The sequence below is a fragment of the Oncorhynchus masou genome, chromosome 28, assembly GCF_036934945.1.
Source record: "Oncorhynchus masou masou isolate Uvic2021 chromosome 28, UVic_Omas_1.1, whole genome shotgun sequence".
In the NCBI taxonomy this organism is placed as follows: domain Eukaryota; kingdom Metazoa; phylum Chordata; class Actinopteri; order Salmoniformes; family Salmonidae; genus Oncorhynchus; species Oncorhynchus masou.
Genome location: NC_088239.1, coordinates 71,298,006 through 71,312,685, shown reverse-complemented (window position 1 = coordinate 71,312,685; position 14,680 = coordinate 71,298,006). Strand labels below are relative to the sequence as shown.

The 14,680-nt window shown below is 45.9% G+C and overlaps 1 protein-coding gene across 7 annotated transcripts in view; it reads left to right on the top strand.

Moving 5' to 3' along the window:
- LOC135518183 (F-BAR domain only protein 2-like) overlaps window positions 1–14,680 on the top strand; it is a 102,381-nt gene that overhangs the window by 82,453 nt on the left and 5,248 nt on the right. For 4 of the 7 annotated variants that reach the window (XM_064943144.1, XM_064943142.1, XM_064943138.1 and 1 more), the window contains 7 exons: window positions 499–541; window positions 712–809; window positions 4,375–4,487; window positions 4,780–4,912; window positions 8,925–9,036; window positions 13,346–13,501; window positions 14,316–14,448. In XM_064943144.1, the coding sequence (XP_064799216.1) occupies window positions 499–541; window positions 712–809; window positions 4,375–4,487; window positions 4,780–4,912; window positions 8,925–9,036; window positions 13,346–13,501; window positions 14,316–14,448 (788 nt within the window). Of the gene's footprint in view, window positions 1–498; window positions 542–711; window positions 810–2,438; window positions 2,520–3,313; window positions 3,896–4,374; window positions 4,488–4,779; window positions 4,913–5,365; window positions 5,453–8,262; window positions 8,323–8,924; window positions 9,037–13,345; window positions 13,502–14,315; window positions 14,449–14,680 lie in introns of all 7 variants that reach the window. The other 3 variants (XM_064943141.1, XM_064943139.1, XM_064943145.1) reach the window with 2 other exon arrangements.

Here is a 14,680-nt window from a genome sequence, read left to right as displayed (position 1 = left end):
CTATACGTACCTCTCTAGTCAGTCTGCCCCCCCCCCGCCAAACCACCACCAAACATGCCATGCCAAGTAGACCTCCACACCCCCACCTCAGCTCCCCCCCCCACCCTGTGGTTAATACTGTACTCTACAGCTAAAGCTAACACAAACAAACATGCTAGCTAATAAAGCAGTGCTTCAAAACAATGATCTTCAGCATTTAACAAAGCTTTTCTAACACTATCTGTTCGCCACAGTCGCAAGGAGCTACGTAGTTTGATGTAGATCTGAAAATAATATGGGTTATATTTGGGACCAATCGAGGAATGTCTTGCTGGGTGGGGAACCTCTGCTACTGTACAAATAACACATTAACACACTAGTAGCATGGGGTCTCTTGCTCCATACAGTGTGTGTTTTAAATGCCTGTCTGGGTGGGGGGGTATGGGACAGGGTGTTCCCTCCACCTATGTAACCTTGCTGAGGTTAAGGTTGTTATTTGTATGTTCTCTTCTCAACCAGGTGATGAGTTGGGAAAGGCCAGGATGTCAACATATTTCAATGAGTAAGTACAGGATAAAGATTCTCCTAACTTACAGATACAAATTGGCTCAGAAACACTTGATACACACACTTGATTGCCCTACTCTAACTGTTTAGTAATTGCTCTCATTTTCACATCACTTTCTCCCCCTTTCTCTATCCATCCCTCCTCTCTCTCTCTCGCTCTCTCAGCAGTAGACCTGCTCTCAATAATGACCTTCTCTCACTGGATCCGTTCGGCCCCGCCCCCACCCTAAGAGGCTCCTCCTCCTCAGTGTCCTCATCAACAGGTAAGCCCCACCCTTCAAGCGTAACAGTGTTTCAGTGTATTCCTATGGGTGGCTGGGTGAGGTCGGTGCCGGCCATGATGGGGTTCTGATTGGATCATTTGAACTCTCTTTATAAATGGCTTTGGTTTTCACTATTACCTCAAACTACTACTGATACAGGCATGACCCCACATAGTTAAATAAAGGTTAAATGATATTCAAATTGTAAAAAGCTCCACATGCAGGCCAGGTAGTCCCCTGCACAGCTCAACAACAGTAGTAAGCTCCTACTGTACACATTGACACCAAAAGAAATGGTATTTTATTACATTGAGACACTATCACGCATGTCAAATCAAATTTATTTATATAGCCCTTCGTACATCAGCTGATATCTCAAAGTGCTGTACAGAAACCAGGCCTAAAACCCCAAACAGCAAGCAATGCAGGTGTAGAAGCACGGTGGTTAGGAAAAACTCCCTAGAAAGGCCAAAACCTAGCCTGGTTCCTCTCTAGGTTTCTTCCTATGTGGGGTGGCCAGTCCTCTTCTGGCTGTGCCGGGTAGAGATGTCTATTTTTTTATCTGTGGGAATATTTTGGAACAGATTTCCTAAATCAAACCCATTTTTTGCAGAATTCATGGTAATTTTACCGGGTTTTTTTTCTCCAACTTTTTATTTTTTTGCGGGCTGGTTTTGGGTGCTCACTGCCAACCTAAACGGAACGTGTGTGTCTGTGTCACTGAACATGTTTTGTTCATGTGTTTATTGTTGATATGACTTTCTAATAGGTCATGTAACCTTTTTGCTTATTCTTTTGCAAGTTTGACATCAAGTGTCGTGTGGAGGTTTTGCCCATTTATTTATTCACAGTTTATTTTATTTACAGTTTTGTTATTCAATTAACTGTCTTAAGCTTTGTTCTTTTATTTGATTAATAATTATTGTTACAGTTTGATTAGTATGCATTTGGCTGTGGGGGGGGGGCTTTATTTGCATTTGTAAGTACACGTGTGTTTAGTTTATTTTTAATTTCCTTTACATCCCTCTTTCTCTCGTTCACACTGTCCTGCCTCTCACTCCAGTACAGATATGTGAGAAGATGGTTTCAGTGCCAAGGTTTATGTAGTGTGGAGTCTCTGTGTGTGACTGACTGACTGTGTATTGAAATAGTTACGTTAGCACTGACCCATTGCCTGGGCTAATCGTAATCCACAGTTAATTGGCACCTAGTTTGGGTCAGAGGGTTGGCGATGAGGCCTATTGGCATGTATGTTGTCAAACACTATCTCGTTATTGTCAAAAGTTCCTCCTTAAAAGCCCAAACATCTGTGTAAAGTCCCCTGGTAAGGATACTGTGATGACTCTTAAGTCCTTTAGAGACCTGTTTAAGCTCTCTGTGTAAAACACAGGCATTACCAGCCATTAATACACACATACAACACATTCATCTGGCCCTGACTGAACTGCAAACAAGCATCTGCTTTGGAGTCAGTCATTTGGCAAGCCTGAAAGAGATGATTAGGCTCTAGTTTTATTTGAGTATGTAGGGCTTTCTGACTCTGTTCTTTTACAGGTAGTTATTTTAGCCTCTGTGTGTTAACCCTCCTTTCTCCCCCTTTCCCCCCCTTCCCCCCGCCGCCTCCTCCAGACATCGACTCTCTTTTCCTCTCCATTCCTCTCTGTCCTCTACACATTAACGAGTCCCCTGTGTTTCTGCCAGGGGAGGCAGGTAAAATGTTTGCCCGAGCTGCACCCATTTACACCACTGTTTTCTGTGCGGTTGCGCTCTACTGAATCAGGGTCCAACTATCTAACCTCACTGACAAAAAGCCGTAACATTCATCCGACGTCTTATCCAGTTGCTTGTTGTGTTTGGTGATTATGTTTCTCCAATGTTTGCGCCAAATTTCTCCAATCCACTCTTTTATTGTAGGATTTCAGTGATGGACTGTTAGTTGTAGTTGTGTATACTTTGTTCAACCAATCCAATGAGGAAGATGGATAACTGAATTAGTGTTGGATTGAGAGCCCTGCCTAGATAAGCTGAGAGTGCTGTGTGGCTCTGCGTGTCTGCATGGTGTGAGGACCTAACACTCCAAGTCAGAGTGGCTCATATCCTCTCAACCAGCTGTAATCCTCTAACACTATTTATTACCAGTTAAGACTGAAACATGCCAGGCATTCATTCCTGTCACAGCCCGACACTCGCATTGCCTAATGTTGCTCAGAGATTGCATAGGATTGCAGTTCACAGTGAACTATGCCTACACCTGGCTGTTCCATAGATGGAAACTAGTTTAATTATAGTAATCTGTAGATGGGCATCCCCAAGCCTTGTTCTTTGAGTGAAAAAAAAAGTACTCGTTTGTTCAGTATAATGCAACAGAAATCATTATATGACGTAGGAATGTAAAGATGTTTGCATGAGTATCTTTGTAAGTGTTAGCTAGTATGGTTCCTGCTTACTCTGTGGTATAGGTTCATCACTCTGCCCTGCCCTGGACTGTCATGTGCCATCAACAGATGAGGGGGTGTTACAGCAGGAGTTCTCCTCTCCCCCACTGGCAGACGGCCTGCAGCAGGCCAAAGGAGAGGTCACCCCTCTACCTCCCACCACCACCACTACCACCACTACTACCACCACCTTCTCTCCATGGAACTCACCAGCTGACCCCTTTGTGGCCCTGAAGCCCATCCCAGCCCGGGCCCAGAGGACCCCCATCACCCGGCAGGATGAGCCCATAGAACCAACCCCAGGCCCAGACCCAACCAGCGTGCCTCAGGGAGAGAACCAGTCTGCCTTTACCAGATCCCAGAGCCAGTGGATCGACGTCAACCACGACATTGTGCCAGTCCGACGCCAGCAGAGCTGCTGTCCGGGTACAGGTCCGGTAAACCGCGTCCGGACCCAGTCTAACCCTCCTACCGGCAGGCCTCAGTCTCGCCGGTCCATCTGTTTCTTCTCTGATGACCCCGCTGATCCCTATAATAAGATGGCGCTGAGCAGTGGGGTTGTGGAGGTCAGCGCCTCCTCTGTCCCTGAGGTCTTTTCAGCACTGACAGTGGGGATGGTGGCAGCAGCAGCAGTTAGCCAGGCACACAATGGTAACCTCTAGCATGGCATAAACTGGAGTAGTGTCAAGTTCTGCCTTTGGCATTTTTCTCTCTTGTACTACTTTTTAAAACTATTTTTTTCAGTTTCCAGCTTTTATGACTATTATTTTATTTCAACCTTATTTATAATATGTTTGGTTGAATAATGCATTTTTGATTTAATGTGTGTTTTGTTTTTGTTTTGAGGGGCATATGCTTGTCTGCCTTAGAGAATTGTTAACACAGTTTTTTGTGAGTGATCGGAATTTTGTTCTGTATTTTATGATTCAGAATTTGTGCATGTCTTGACTTCTGTGTTTGCATGGTTTTGCATTACTTTGAGTGACTCAGTGATGTTTAAAAAGTTAAAAAAATGCACTGAACCTGTTAAGAATTGTATCAGAAGTATATTACATATAGTGCAGCATGATTTACCTCATCATACCCTGGATTCTAAGTCCTTTCCTTTTTGTCCCCCCTCCTCTCTGCAGTGCCTGCCCTGGCCAGACCCACTACCCCTCAAACTGGGGCCATAGTGGCTCCTCCACGACCCTCTTCCAGACCCAAACTACCCACAGGAAAACTCACAGGAATCAATGAAATTGTGAGTACCCTCCCAGTATCAATCTCAATTCAGAGTACCTGCCCAGCGTCAATCTCCACCGGAGTACCTGCCCACTATCTGATAGAGAATCTGCAGTATCTTCACTAGACTTAGAGAACCTGATCTGTGGGCATCAGAGTATTGATTTGTGGAAGCATTCTCTATTGATTCATGATAATGGACTACATTTATTTTTTATTTTTTTGCTCTTGTTATTTACACTGTATGGGGTTAATTAGTGGAATCCATTACCATTGGTTGATTTCTGGGTTTGTGCTGTCTAACCAACCAGGTGCGGCCTTTCAGCCCGACCAAGACGTTGTCCAACGCCAGTCCTCCTCCGGCTGCTCCCCTGGCCCGGGCAGAGAGCTCCTCCTCCCTGTCCTCCACCGCCTCTCTCAGTGCCTCCAACACACCCACAGTGGGTAAGGATGAAGGACATAACCAAGCTCCATCACCTCCTCTCTCTACGGTCTACTCTTCACTTCTCCTCTTTACAGGCTTCTTCTCTCCATTCCCCTCTTCTCCTTTCACCCCCTCCCGTCTCCCTCAATTCATATTTCTTTACTACTTCCTCTCATCCCTCTCCTCCCTCTCGTATTCCCTTTCCTCTCCTCCTTCCTCTTTTATATAGTCCCTCTCCTCCCTCTCGTATTCCCTTTCCTCTCCTCCTTCCTCTTTTATATAGTCCCTCTCCTCCCTCTCGTATTCCCTTTCCTCTCCTCCTTCCTCTTTTATATAGTCCCTCTCCTCCCTCTCATATTCCCTTTCCTCTCCTCCCTTATATATTTCCCCCACTCTCACCTAACCTAAACCCACTTCTTGTCTTTAAACCTTATTGGGTTTCTCTCTTTCCCTCACTCCCCTCCTCCTCACAGGGCCTGAGCGTATCTTCCGTCCCTCCCTCTCCTCTCCGGAACCAGAGTTCCTCCTTTCTCCCTGTCCTCTGTTTCTCCTCAGCCAAAGTGAGTCTCCTCTCTTCCTCCTCCTCCCTCTACTGCAGTGGATCCTAACTGGGGGTACTTGGTCTATCCACAGGGGTACTAGGACCAGGGGGTACTTGGTCTATCCACAGGGGTACTAGGACCAGGGGGTACTTGGTCTATCCACGGGGTACTAGGTCTATCCACAGGGGTACTAGGACCAGGGGGTACTTGGTCTATCCACAGGGGTACTAGGTCTATCCACAGGGGTACTAGGACCAGGGGGTACTTGGTCTATCCACAGGGGTACTAGGACCCCTGGGGGTACTAGGTCTATCCACAGGGGTACTAGGACCAGTGGGTACTTGGTCTATCCACAGGGGTACTAGGACCCCTGGGGGTACTAGGTCTATCCACAGGGGTACTAGGACCAGGGGGTACTTGGTCTATCCACAGGGGTACTAGGACCAGGGAGTACTAGGTCTATCCACAGGGGTACTAGGACCAGGGGGTACTAGGTCTATCCACAGGGGTACTAGGACCAGGGGGTACTTGGTCTATCCACAGGGGTACTAGGACCAGGGGGTACTTGGTCTATCCACAAGGGTACTAGGACCAGGGGGTACTTGGTCTATCCACAGGGGTACTAGGACCAGGGGGTACTTGGTCTATCCACAGGGGTACTAGGACCAGGGGGTACTTGGTCTATCCAAAGGGGTACTAGGACCCCTGGGGGTACTTGGTCTATCCACAGGGGTACTAGGACCAGGGGGTACTTGGTCTATCCACAAGGGTACTAGGACCAGGGGGTACTTGGTCTATCCACAGGGGTACTAGGACCAGGGGGTACTTGGTCTATCCAAAGGGGTACTAGGACCCCTGGGGGTACTTGGTCTATCCACAGGGGTACTAGGTCTATCCACAGGGGTACTAGGACCAGGGGGTACTTGGTCTATCCACAGGGGTACTAGGTCTATCCACAGGGGTACTAGGACCAGGGGGTACTAGGTCTATCCACAGGGGTACTAGGACCAGGGGGTACTTGGTCTATCCACAGGGGTACTAGGACCCCTGGGGGTACTAGGACCAGGGGGTACTTGGTCTATCCACAGGGTTACTTGAGAAGACCAATTAGACCATAGGCCTACTGTTAAAATGCACAAAGGGGTACTTCAGGGGAACTTTGGGTAGAGGATAGGTGCAGTGAAATGTGCAGTTTTGCAGGGTCATCTATAGTAGTACAGTGCCACTGGAGCAGGGTTAAGTGCCTTGCTCAATGGCACATCAACAGATTTTTCACCTTGACAGCTCGGGTATTTGAACCAGCAACTTTTCGGCTACTGGCCCAACGCTCTAACCACTAGGCTACCTGCCACCCAGTGGGAACCACTGCTCTACTGTTCTGTCACTCTGTGAAGCCTACTACACAGTGTCTTTAGGGTTTCTCACCATTCAAATCTCACACAAATGCTCACATTCACACACAGGTGTTTTGGTTGAGAGCCCATTACCTTGTACCATCTCACCTGCCCAGTACCATCTCACCTGCCCAGTACCATCAATCTCACCTGCCCAGTACCATCAATCTCACCTCATCTCACCTGCCCAGTACCATCAATCTCACCTCATCTCACCTGCCCAGTACCATCAATCTCACCTCATCTCACCTGCCCAGTACCATCAATCGCACCTCATCTCACCTGCCCAGTACCATCAATCGCACCTCATCTCACCTGCCCAGTACCATCAATCTCACCTCATCTCACCTGCCCAGTGCCATCAATCTCACCTCATCTCACCTGCCCAGTGCCATCAATCTCACCTCATCTCACCTGCCCAGTGCCATCAATCGCACCTCATCTCACCTGCCCAGTACCATCAATCTCACCTGCCCAGTACCATCAATCTCACCGGCCCAGTACCATCAATCTCACCGGCCCAGTACCATCAATCTCACCGGCCCAGTACCATCAATCTCACCGGCCCAGTACCGTCAATCTCACCGGCCCAGTACCATCAATCTCACCTGCCCAGTACCGTCAATCTCACCGGCCCAGTACCAATCTCACCGCCCAGTACCGTCAATCTCACCGCCCAGTACCGTCAATCTCACCTGCCCAGTACCATCAATCTCACCGGCCCAGTACCATCAATCTCACCTGCCCAGTACCATCAATCTCACCGGCCCAGTACCATCAATCTCACCTGCCCAGTACCATCAATCTCACCGGCCCAGTACCATCAATCTCACCGGCCCAGTACCATCAATCTCACCGGCCCAGTACCATCAATCTCACCTGCCCAGTACCATCAATCTCACCGGCCCAGTACCATCAATCTCTCATCCTCACCGCCCAGTACCATCAATCTCACCGCCCAGTACCATCAATCTCACCTGCCCAGTACCATCAATCTCACCTGCCCAGTACCATCAATCTCCACCTCACCCATCAATCTCACCATCAATCTCACCGCCCAGTACCATCAATCTCACCGGCCCAGTACCATCAATCTCACCTGCCCAGTACCATCAATCTCACCTGCCCAGTACCATCAATCTCACCTGCCCAGTACCATCAATCTCACCGCCCAGTACCATCAATCTCACCGGTACCATCAATCTCACCGTAGTACCATCAATCTCACCATCAATCTCACCTGCCCAGTACCATCAATCTCACCTGCCCAGTACCATCAATCTCACCGGCCCAGTACCATCAATCTCACCGGCCCAGTACCATCAATCTCACCTGCCCAGTACCATCAATCTCACCTGCCCAGTACCATCAATCTCACCACTTTCTGTGACTGTTTGGCTTCTTTCCTATTATTCTTTCATTGGGCCTTTAAAGAGGATGATGGTTTCATCGGGAAGCTGCCCACCTTTGAGAAGTGCTGTGAAACGCCTGCAGGTAGGGCGTGTGGTCAGTCAGCCCGGACACGCGCCTATTTGTGACACACTAACAACGGCCACTCGGATTTACTGTGTGCTCGCCAATGTCTGCCTGCTCATGAAAAATATATCTTCTTAAAGTGTCTCTGTCAGCGTAAATAAACATAATAACGAGTTCAGCATGGTCGTGTTCTGTTGAATAACAAATAACAAGTTTGAAGGTAGGAAGTTCATTCCACTATTTAACTTTCTTACTCAATGATCCATAACAGTTATTCATTCAAGTGATGAATGGTAACCTGACTTAGTAATAACTCCTCTTTTATTCAAACAAAATGTAATTCCTAGACTGGTATGATTATTTTTGCATGTAATGCCTTGGATATTTTGAAATGGAATTGTTCCTCATTTTCTTCGTCATGACTGACCTTATTTGGTAACTTAACTGTGTGATGCTTTTGATGTTGAATTGAACTCTTCAGTAATAATAACAGTGCACTCATTCCATCTTGTTTGGTCTTACTCTCTCTTCCTCTCAACCTGTCCCGCTCCCTCTTTACCTCCCTCTCTCTCTACCTCACTCCATTTCTCCACCCCCCCTTCATTCCCTCCCTCTCTCAGGGACGTCTCGCGGTCCCAGCCCAGTGACCCTGGCGTCCCAGGATGCCTTGCCCATTGCTGTGGCCTTCACAGAGTCTGTTAATGCCTACTTCAAAGGAGCTGATCCCGCTAAGTGAGTCTCACATGACCACCTACAGCTCATAGAGCTGGCCCCAGCCTGGGTCTGACACACACTGCACGCAAGCCAACACACACCTCACACGTACAGTACCAGTCAACATTTTGGACACACCTACTCATTTAAGTTTTTTTTTCTTTCTGTTTTCTACATTGTAGAATAATAGTGAAGACGTCAAAACCATTAAATAACACATGGCATCATGTGGTAGCCAAAAAAAGTGTTCAACTAATAAAAATACATTTGAGATTCTTCAGAGTAGCCACCTTTTGCCTTGATGACAGCTTTGCACACTCTTGGCATTCTCTCAACCAGCTTCACCTGGAATGTTTTTCCAACAGTCTTGAAGGAGTTTCCACATATGCTGAGCACTTGTTGGCTGCTTTTCCTTCACTCTGCATTCCAACTCATACCAAACCATATCAATCGGGTTGAGGTCGGTGATTGTGGAGGCCAGGTCATCTGATGCAGCACTCCATCACTATCCTTCTTGGTCAAATAGCCCTCACACAGCCTGGAGGTGTGTGTTTGGTCATTGTCCTGTTGAAAAACAATTAACTAAGCTCAAACCAGATGGGATGGTGTGTGCCTTGAATGATGTGTGCCTTGGGATGGTTAAGTGTGCCTTGAATTCTAAATAAATCAGACAGTGTCACCAGCAAAGCACCATCACACCTCCTTCTCCATGCTTCAAGGTTGGAACCACGTGGTTTCTTTGCGGCAATTCGACCATGAAGGCCTGATTCCTGCAGTCTCCTCTGAACAGTTGATGATGATATGTGTCTGTTACTTGAACTCTGTGAAGCATTTATTTGGGCTGCAATCTGAGGCTGGTAAATCTAATGAACTTATCCTCTGCAGCAGAGGTAACTCTGGGTCTTCTTTACCTGTGGCGATCCTCATTAGAGCCAGTTTCATCATAGCGCTTGATGGTTGTTGCGACTGCATTGACTGACCTTCATGTCTTAAAGTAATGGACTGGCATTTCGATTTTATTATTTGAGCTGTTCTTGCCATAATATGGACTTGGTCTTTTACTAAATAGGGCTCTCTTCTGTATACCACCACTACCCCACTACCCTACTGATTGGCTCAAACGCATTGCGGAAATAAATTCCACAAATGAACTTTTAACAAGGGAAACACGTTAATTGGTTGAGAGAATGCCAAGAGGGTTCAAAGCTGTCAAGGCAAAGGGTTGATTACTTTTTTGGATACTACATGATGTCATATGTGTTATTTCATAGTTTTGATGTCTTCACTATTGTTCTACAATGTATAAAATAGTAAGAAATAAAGAAAAACCCTGGAATGAGGAGGTGTGTCCAAACCTTTGACTGGTACTGTAAACACACATACCACTACACACACACCGTGAACAGCCATTTGGGCATACAAGGGGCATATACTAGAAAAAACCTTCCTAATAATGAGTTGCACCCCCTTTTGCCCTCAGAACAGCCTCAATTTGTCAGGGCATGAACTCTATCCCTGTCAAGCATTCCACAGGGATGCTGGCCCATGTGACTCCAATAATTCCGACAGTTGTGTCAAGTTGGCTGGATGTCCTTTGGGTGGTGGACCATTCTTTATACATATGGGAAACTTGAGTGTGAACAACCCAGCAGCGTTGCAGTTATTGACACACTCAAACCGGTGCGCCTGGCACCTACTACCATACCGCATTCACCCTCTGAATGGCACACATACACAATCCATGTTTCAATGGATTAAAAGGCTTATAAAAACCCTTCCTTAGGCCTCCCGAGTGGTGCAGCGATCAAAAGTGTCATTACAGACCTGGGTTCGATCCCGGGGTCAATCACAACCGGCCGTTGTCGGAAGTTCCATAGGGTGGTGCAAAATTTGCCCAGCATCGTCTGGGTTAGGGGAGCATTTGGCTGGGGGGTGGGGGTGGGGGCTTTACTTGGCTCATCGCGCTCCAGCGACTCCTTGTGGCGGGCCAGGCTCCTACAGGCGGACCTCGGACATCAGTTGAACTGTGTTTCCTCTGACACATTGGTGCGGCTGGCTTCCGGGTTAAGTGGGCACGGTTTGGCGGGTCATGTTTCGAAGGACGCATGACTCAACCTTCACCTCCCGAGCCCATTGGGGAGTTGCAGCGATGAGACCAGATCTAAAATGGGGAGAATAAGGGATAAACATTATAGAAATATGAATCTTTCTTAAACCTGTCTCCTCCCCTTTATATACACTGATTGAAGAGGATTGACATCAATAAGGCATCATAGTTTTCACCTGGTCAGTCTGTCATGGAAAGAGCAGTTCTTAATGTTTTGTAAACTCATACTGCATACTGGTATTCAACTCGTCCATACACCATAATATGTTTCACAAATAATTACACAGGCTAAAATTTGCTCCATATTTCACACTTATCTTACAAGCATGACGAGCCGCGGGGCCTGTCTCTCTGTCTCTCTGTCTCTCTGTCTCTCTGTGTGTGTGTGTGTGTGTGTGTGTGTGTGTCAGGGTTTCCATTGGGAAAATGTGGTGCTGGACATTTAACCGGCAGCATTTTAATTTACCGGACATTTAAGAAATGTACTGGACCCATGTGCATTGGCTGAGTCACCTGATGAGGTTGTCCCCCCACAGGGCTCAGAATGACAGAAATCACATTTACTTTATGGTATTTAATCTTACCACAACATGCAACTCAACGATGGAACGGTTTGCGTCCTTCTTACTGACTTCCAAAGCGCAGTTTGAAGATGTAAGAATAACTGTCCACATATACTTTTCCTCAGCCAACAAGATGAGTAGCGAACAGCAAAATCACTGGCCTATGTCAATCTACTATCCTCGTAGTAAAAAAGTTGACATATTCTATTGATCATCTTGCCATTCTGTGCGAGAATATATATATTTATAAGTGCAGCAATGTGCACAATGCAGTAGGCTATGCGCACATGTCAGCGGTTTCATGAGATGAAAATATCAGTGAGAAATTTAGAGAGAGGGAGAGATGTAAAGACTGGCATGGGTTACGAATATGACTAGGATTGTGCCTTTGGCTACTGGCCAATTAAATACATTTGATTTGAAAAGCAATAGAATGTGAGAGAAATAGGCTACTGGTTTCAATGGCACATGGAAGTCTTTATAAAAGAATTGCCTGCGTGTTTGGTTGGATTTTGACTAGGCTATTTTGAAGCAAGGTAAGAAATTCCACGTAATATGTAGTAAAATGTTCAAGTTTAAAGTAATTAAAGCATATGTTTTCAAAATGCATACTACCTCCAGCTCATTGCAAAGTGGTGTGTGATGTGCTGAAGCCTACCTCGTTGCCTATGCACTTGAATGGGAAGTACACTTAAATGACCAATAATAAAAAATAGTAGCTCTTTTTAATGGTGGCCATTGTTTTTAACACACAATTGCATTTAGAATTGCTGCTCAATTATTGGGCTTAGAAAAGTTTCACTCCAGCAGCAACAAACAGCTGTTTGATGAGATGTAGCAGCTCTCGTGCTACATCGTATTTCAATCAATGAATAGGCTGAAATGCCCCTTCTCATTTTCTCCCCGACAATTGGCTGGTGCCAATTTGATTTATTTCATTTTATTTTTGGGGGGGTCAAAATCCATCTATTAGCGGTTAACGGAAACCCTGGTGTGTTCGTGCGTGTGTTTGTGCGTGTGTGTGTTTGTGCGTGTGTGTCTGCCTGTGTGGAATGTTTTAGATTTTGGTAGGCCGACACCATTCTTTCAGAGTGGATAACCCACACGGGGTAGATTATAGTCTGGGGCAGAGAAAACATACACCCCTTTATTGGTTAACTGCTGTTAAATTGCTGCTGTGCAAAAGGCTTATTTTTGCAGGGATTAGCGAATGGAACATTTCATAAGCATTGCAGAGGACACACAGGGCAGGGTTAAGACTTGCACATGGACCACACTGCAGCAGACTGGGATGGGCTTAGACCAGTTGGTCTTGTTTAGATCTGGACTAAGGTAGCCTTGGACTCGGTCTAATTTAGACTTTGGGCTCTTTAATAGATGTAAAGGTAATTTCCGATTGAGCCGATAATGATTTAATAGAGCTCTTGGACTGAGTTGAACTGGGTCTAATTTAGACTTGGACTGAGTTCTGTCTGGATTTATATCACTGGACTAACTAAAACTGAGACTGTGTGAACTGCTTCAGGCTATAGAACTCTGTGGTAGACTGGACTAGTGGACAGAGGTTTAAAAACCCTTTGTGTGCTGCTGTGCCCCTCAGCGGCATAGGGAATGTCACGTTTAACCCTTAATGTGCTGTCACTCCTTTACTCTATAGATGCATAGTGAAGATCACAGGTGACATGACCCTGTCCTTCCCCATGGGTATCATCAAGGTGTTCACCAGTAACCCCTCCCCTGCTATGCTCACCTTCAAACTGAAGAACACCTCCAAGCTGGAGCAGATCCTCCCCAACCAGACACTACTGTTCAGGTGAGTGGAGAAATTCAAATGTTCAAATAATGTTTTATTCACAGTTGGATGGTTAAACACTCAGACAATGTTTGAATTAACCTGATGGATGTGTAGTTACCAAACCGGTGTGTAGGAACACAGATAAACATTCAGCTAATGATTAGTACTTATTCTATATCAGTAAAGACCACATTCCAGTGTTTGTGAAGAACCAAAGGAAGTCAAACACTGTTTGAAAACCGAACTGGAGCATGTCAGTCTATCAGGGAGCCAGCCAGTAGGGAGAGATGGGATGAGAGGGACAGAACGGAGGGTGGGGGGATTTCATCAGTCATAAAGCTATCATTCTCCTGACAAGGAACTCTTTTCCACCATTCCTCCTCAGACATTAGTTTCATAACAGGCCATGTCTTCACGAGTGTTGCATCAACTTTCAACAAGTTATCACCTCCTTCCACACACGCTATCACCTCTTAGTTAAAGCTTCTTGTTGTGTTTCCTCTGGTATATCCAGCATGTATCTTGCCATATCCATCTGTATTAGCAGTGAATTGTCAGTGTGAAAGTTTGAGACGTCCACCTAAGTTAGACTCCCTTTGAAGAATGGATTCCTTTTCTTCCCTATTCTTTCTCTCCTTCTTGCTCTGCTTTCTCTGGGTAACCCTGAAACCACATAGCTGGACTAATTGAATCAAATTGAATTCATGATTTAATAGCTGGGTGGCAATAAAAGGGTGATTCTTTCCGAACTATTGGAGCGCTGTACACACACGGATCCACCAAGCAGAGCAATGAATAATTGAGTCATCGTTTTCCCATGTGTGTGATCCAGTGATCCCTCGCAAAGTGATGCTCATACCAAGGACTTTTGGTTCAACATGCAAGCTCTCACATCGTACCTCAGGAAAGCCTCAGAGCAGAACCCTGCTGCATCCTACTACAACGTTGACATCCTCAAGTACCAGGTTGGTCCCAGACTAAACTAAACCATCGTTAGTATACTGTGACCCCTATACCATACACTCACTATTGTAGTAATAATGCACAAGTCCAAAAGTCTAATGTTTTTTGACTCCAAATATGACACACTTATTACCATCACTTTTGAATTTGTAAATGTATTTATTTAATGTATTGTGAATGTATTAATTGTTTTTGGTATCATATCTTCCTTTCAATCATATTGTCATGTTGGTA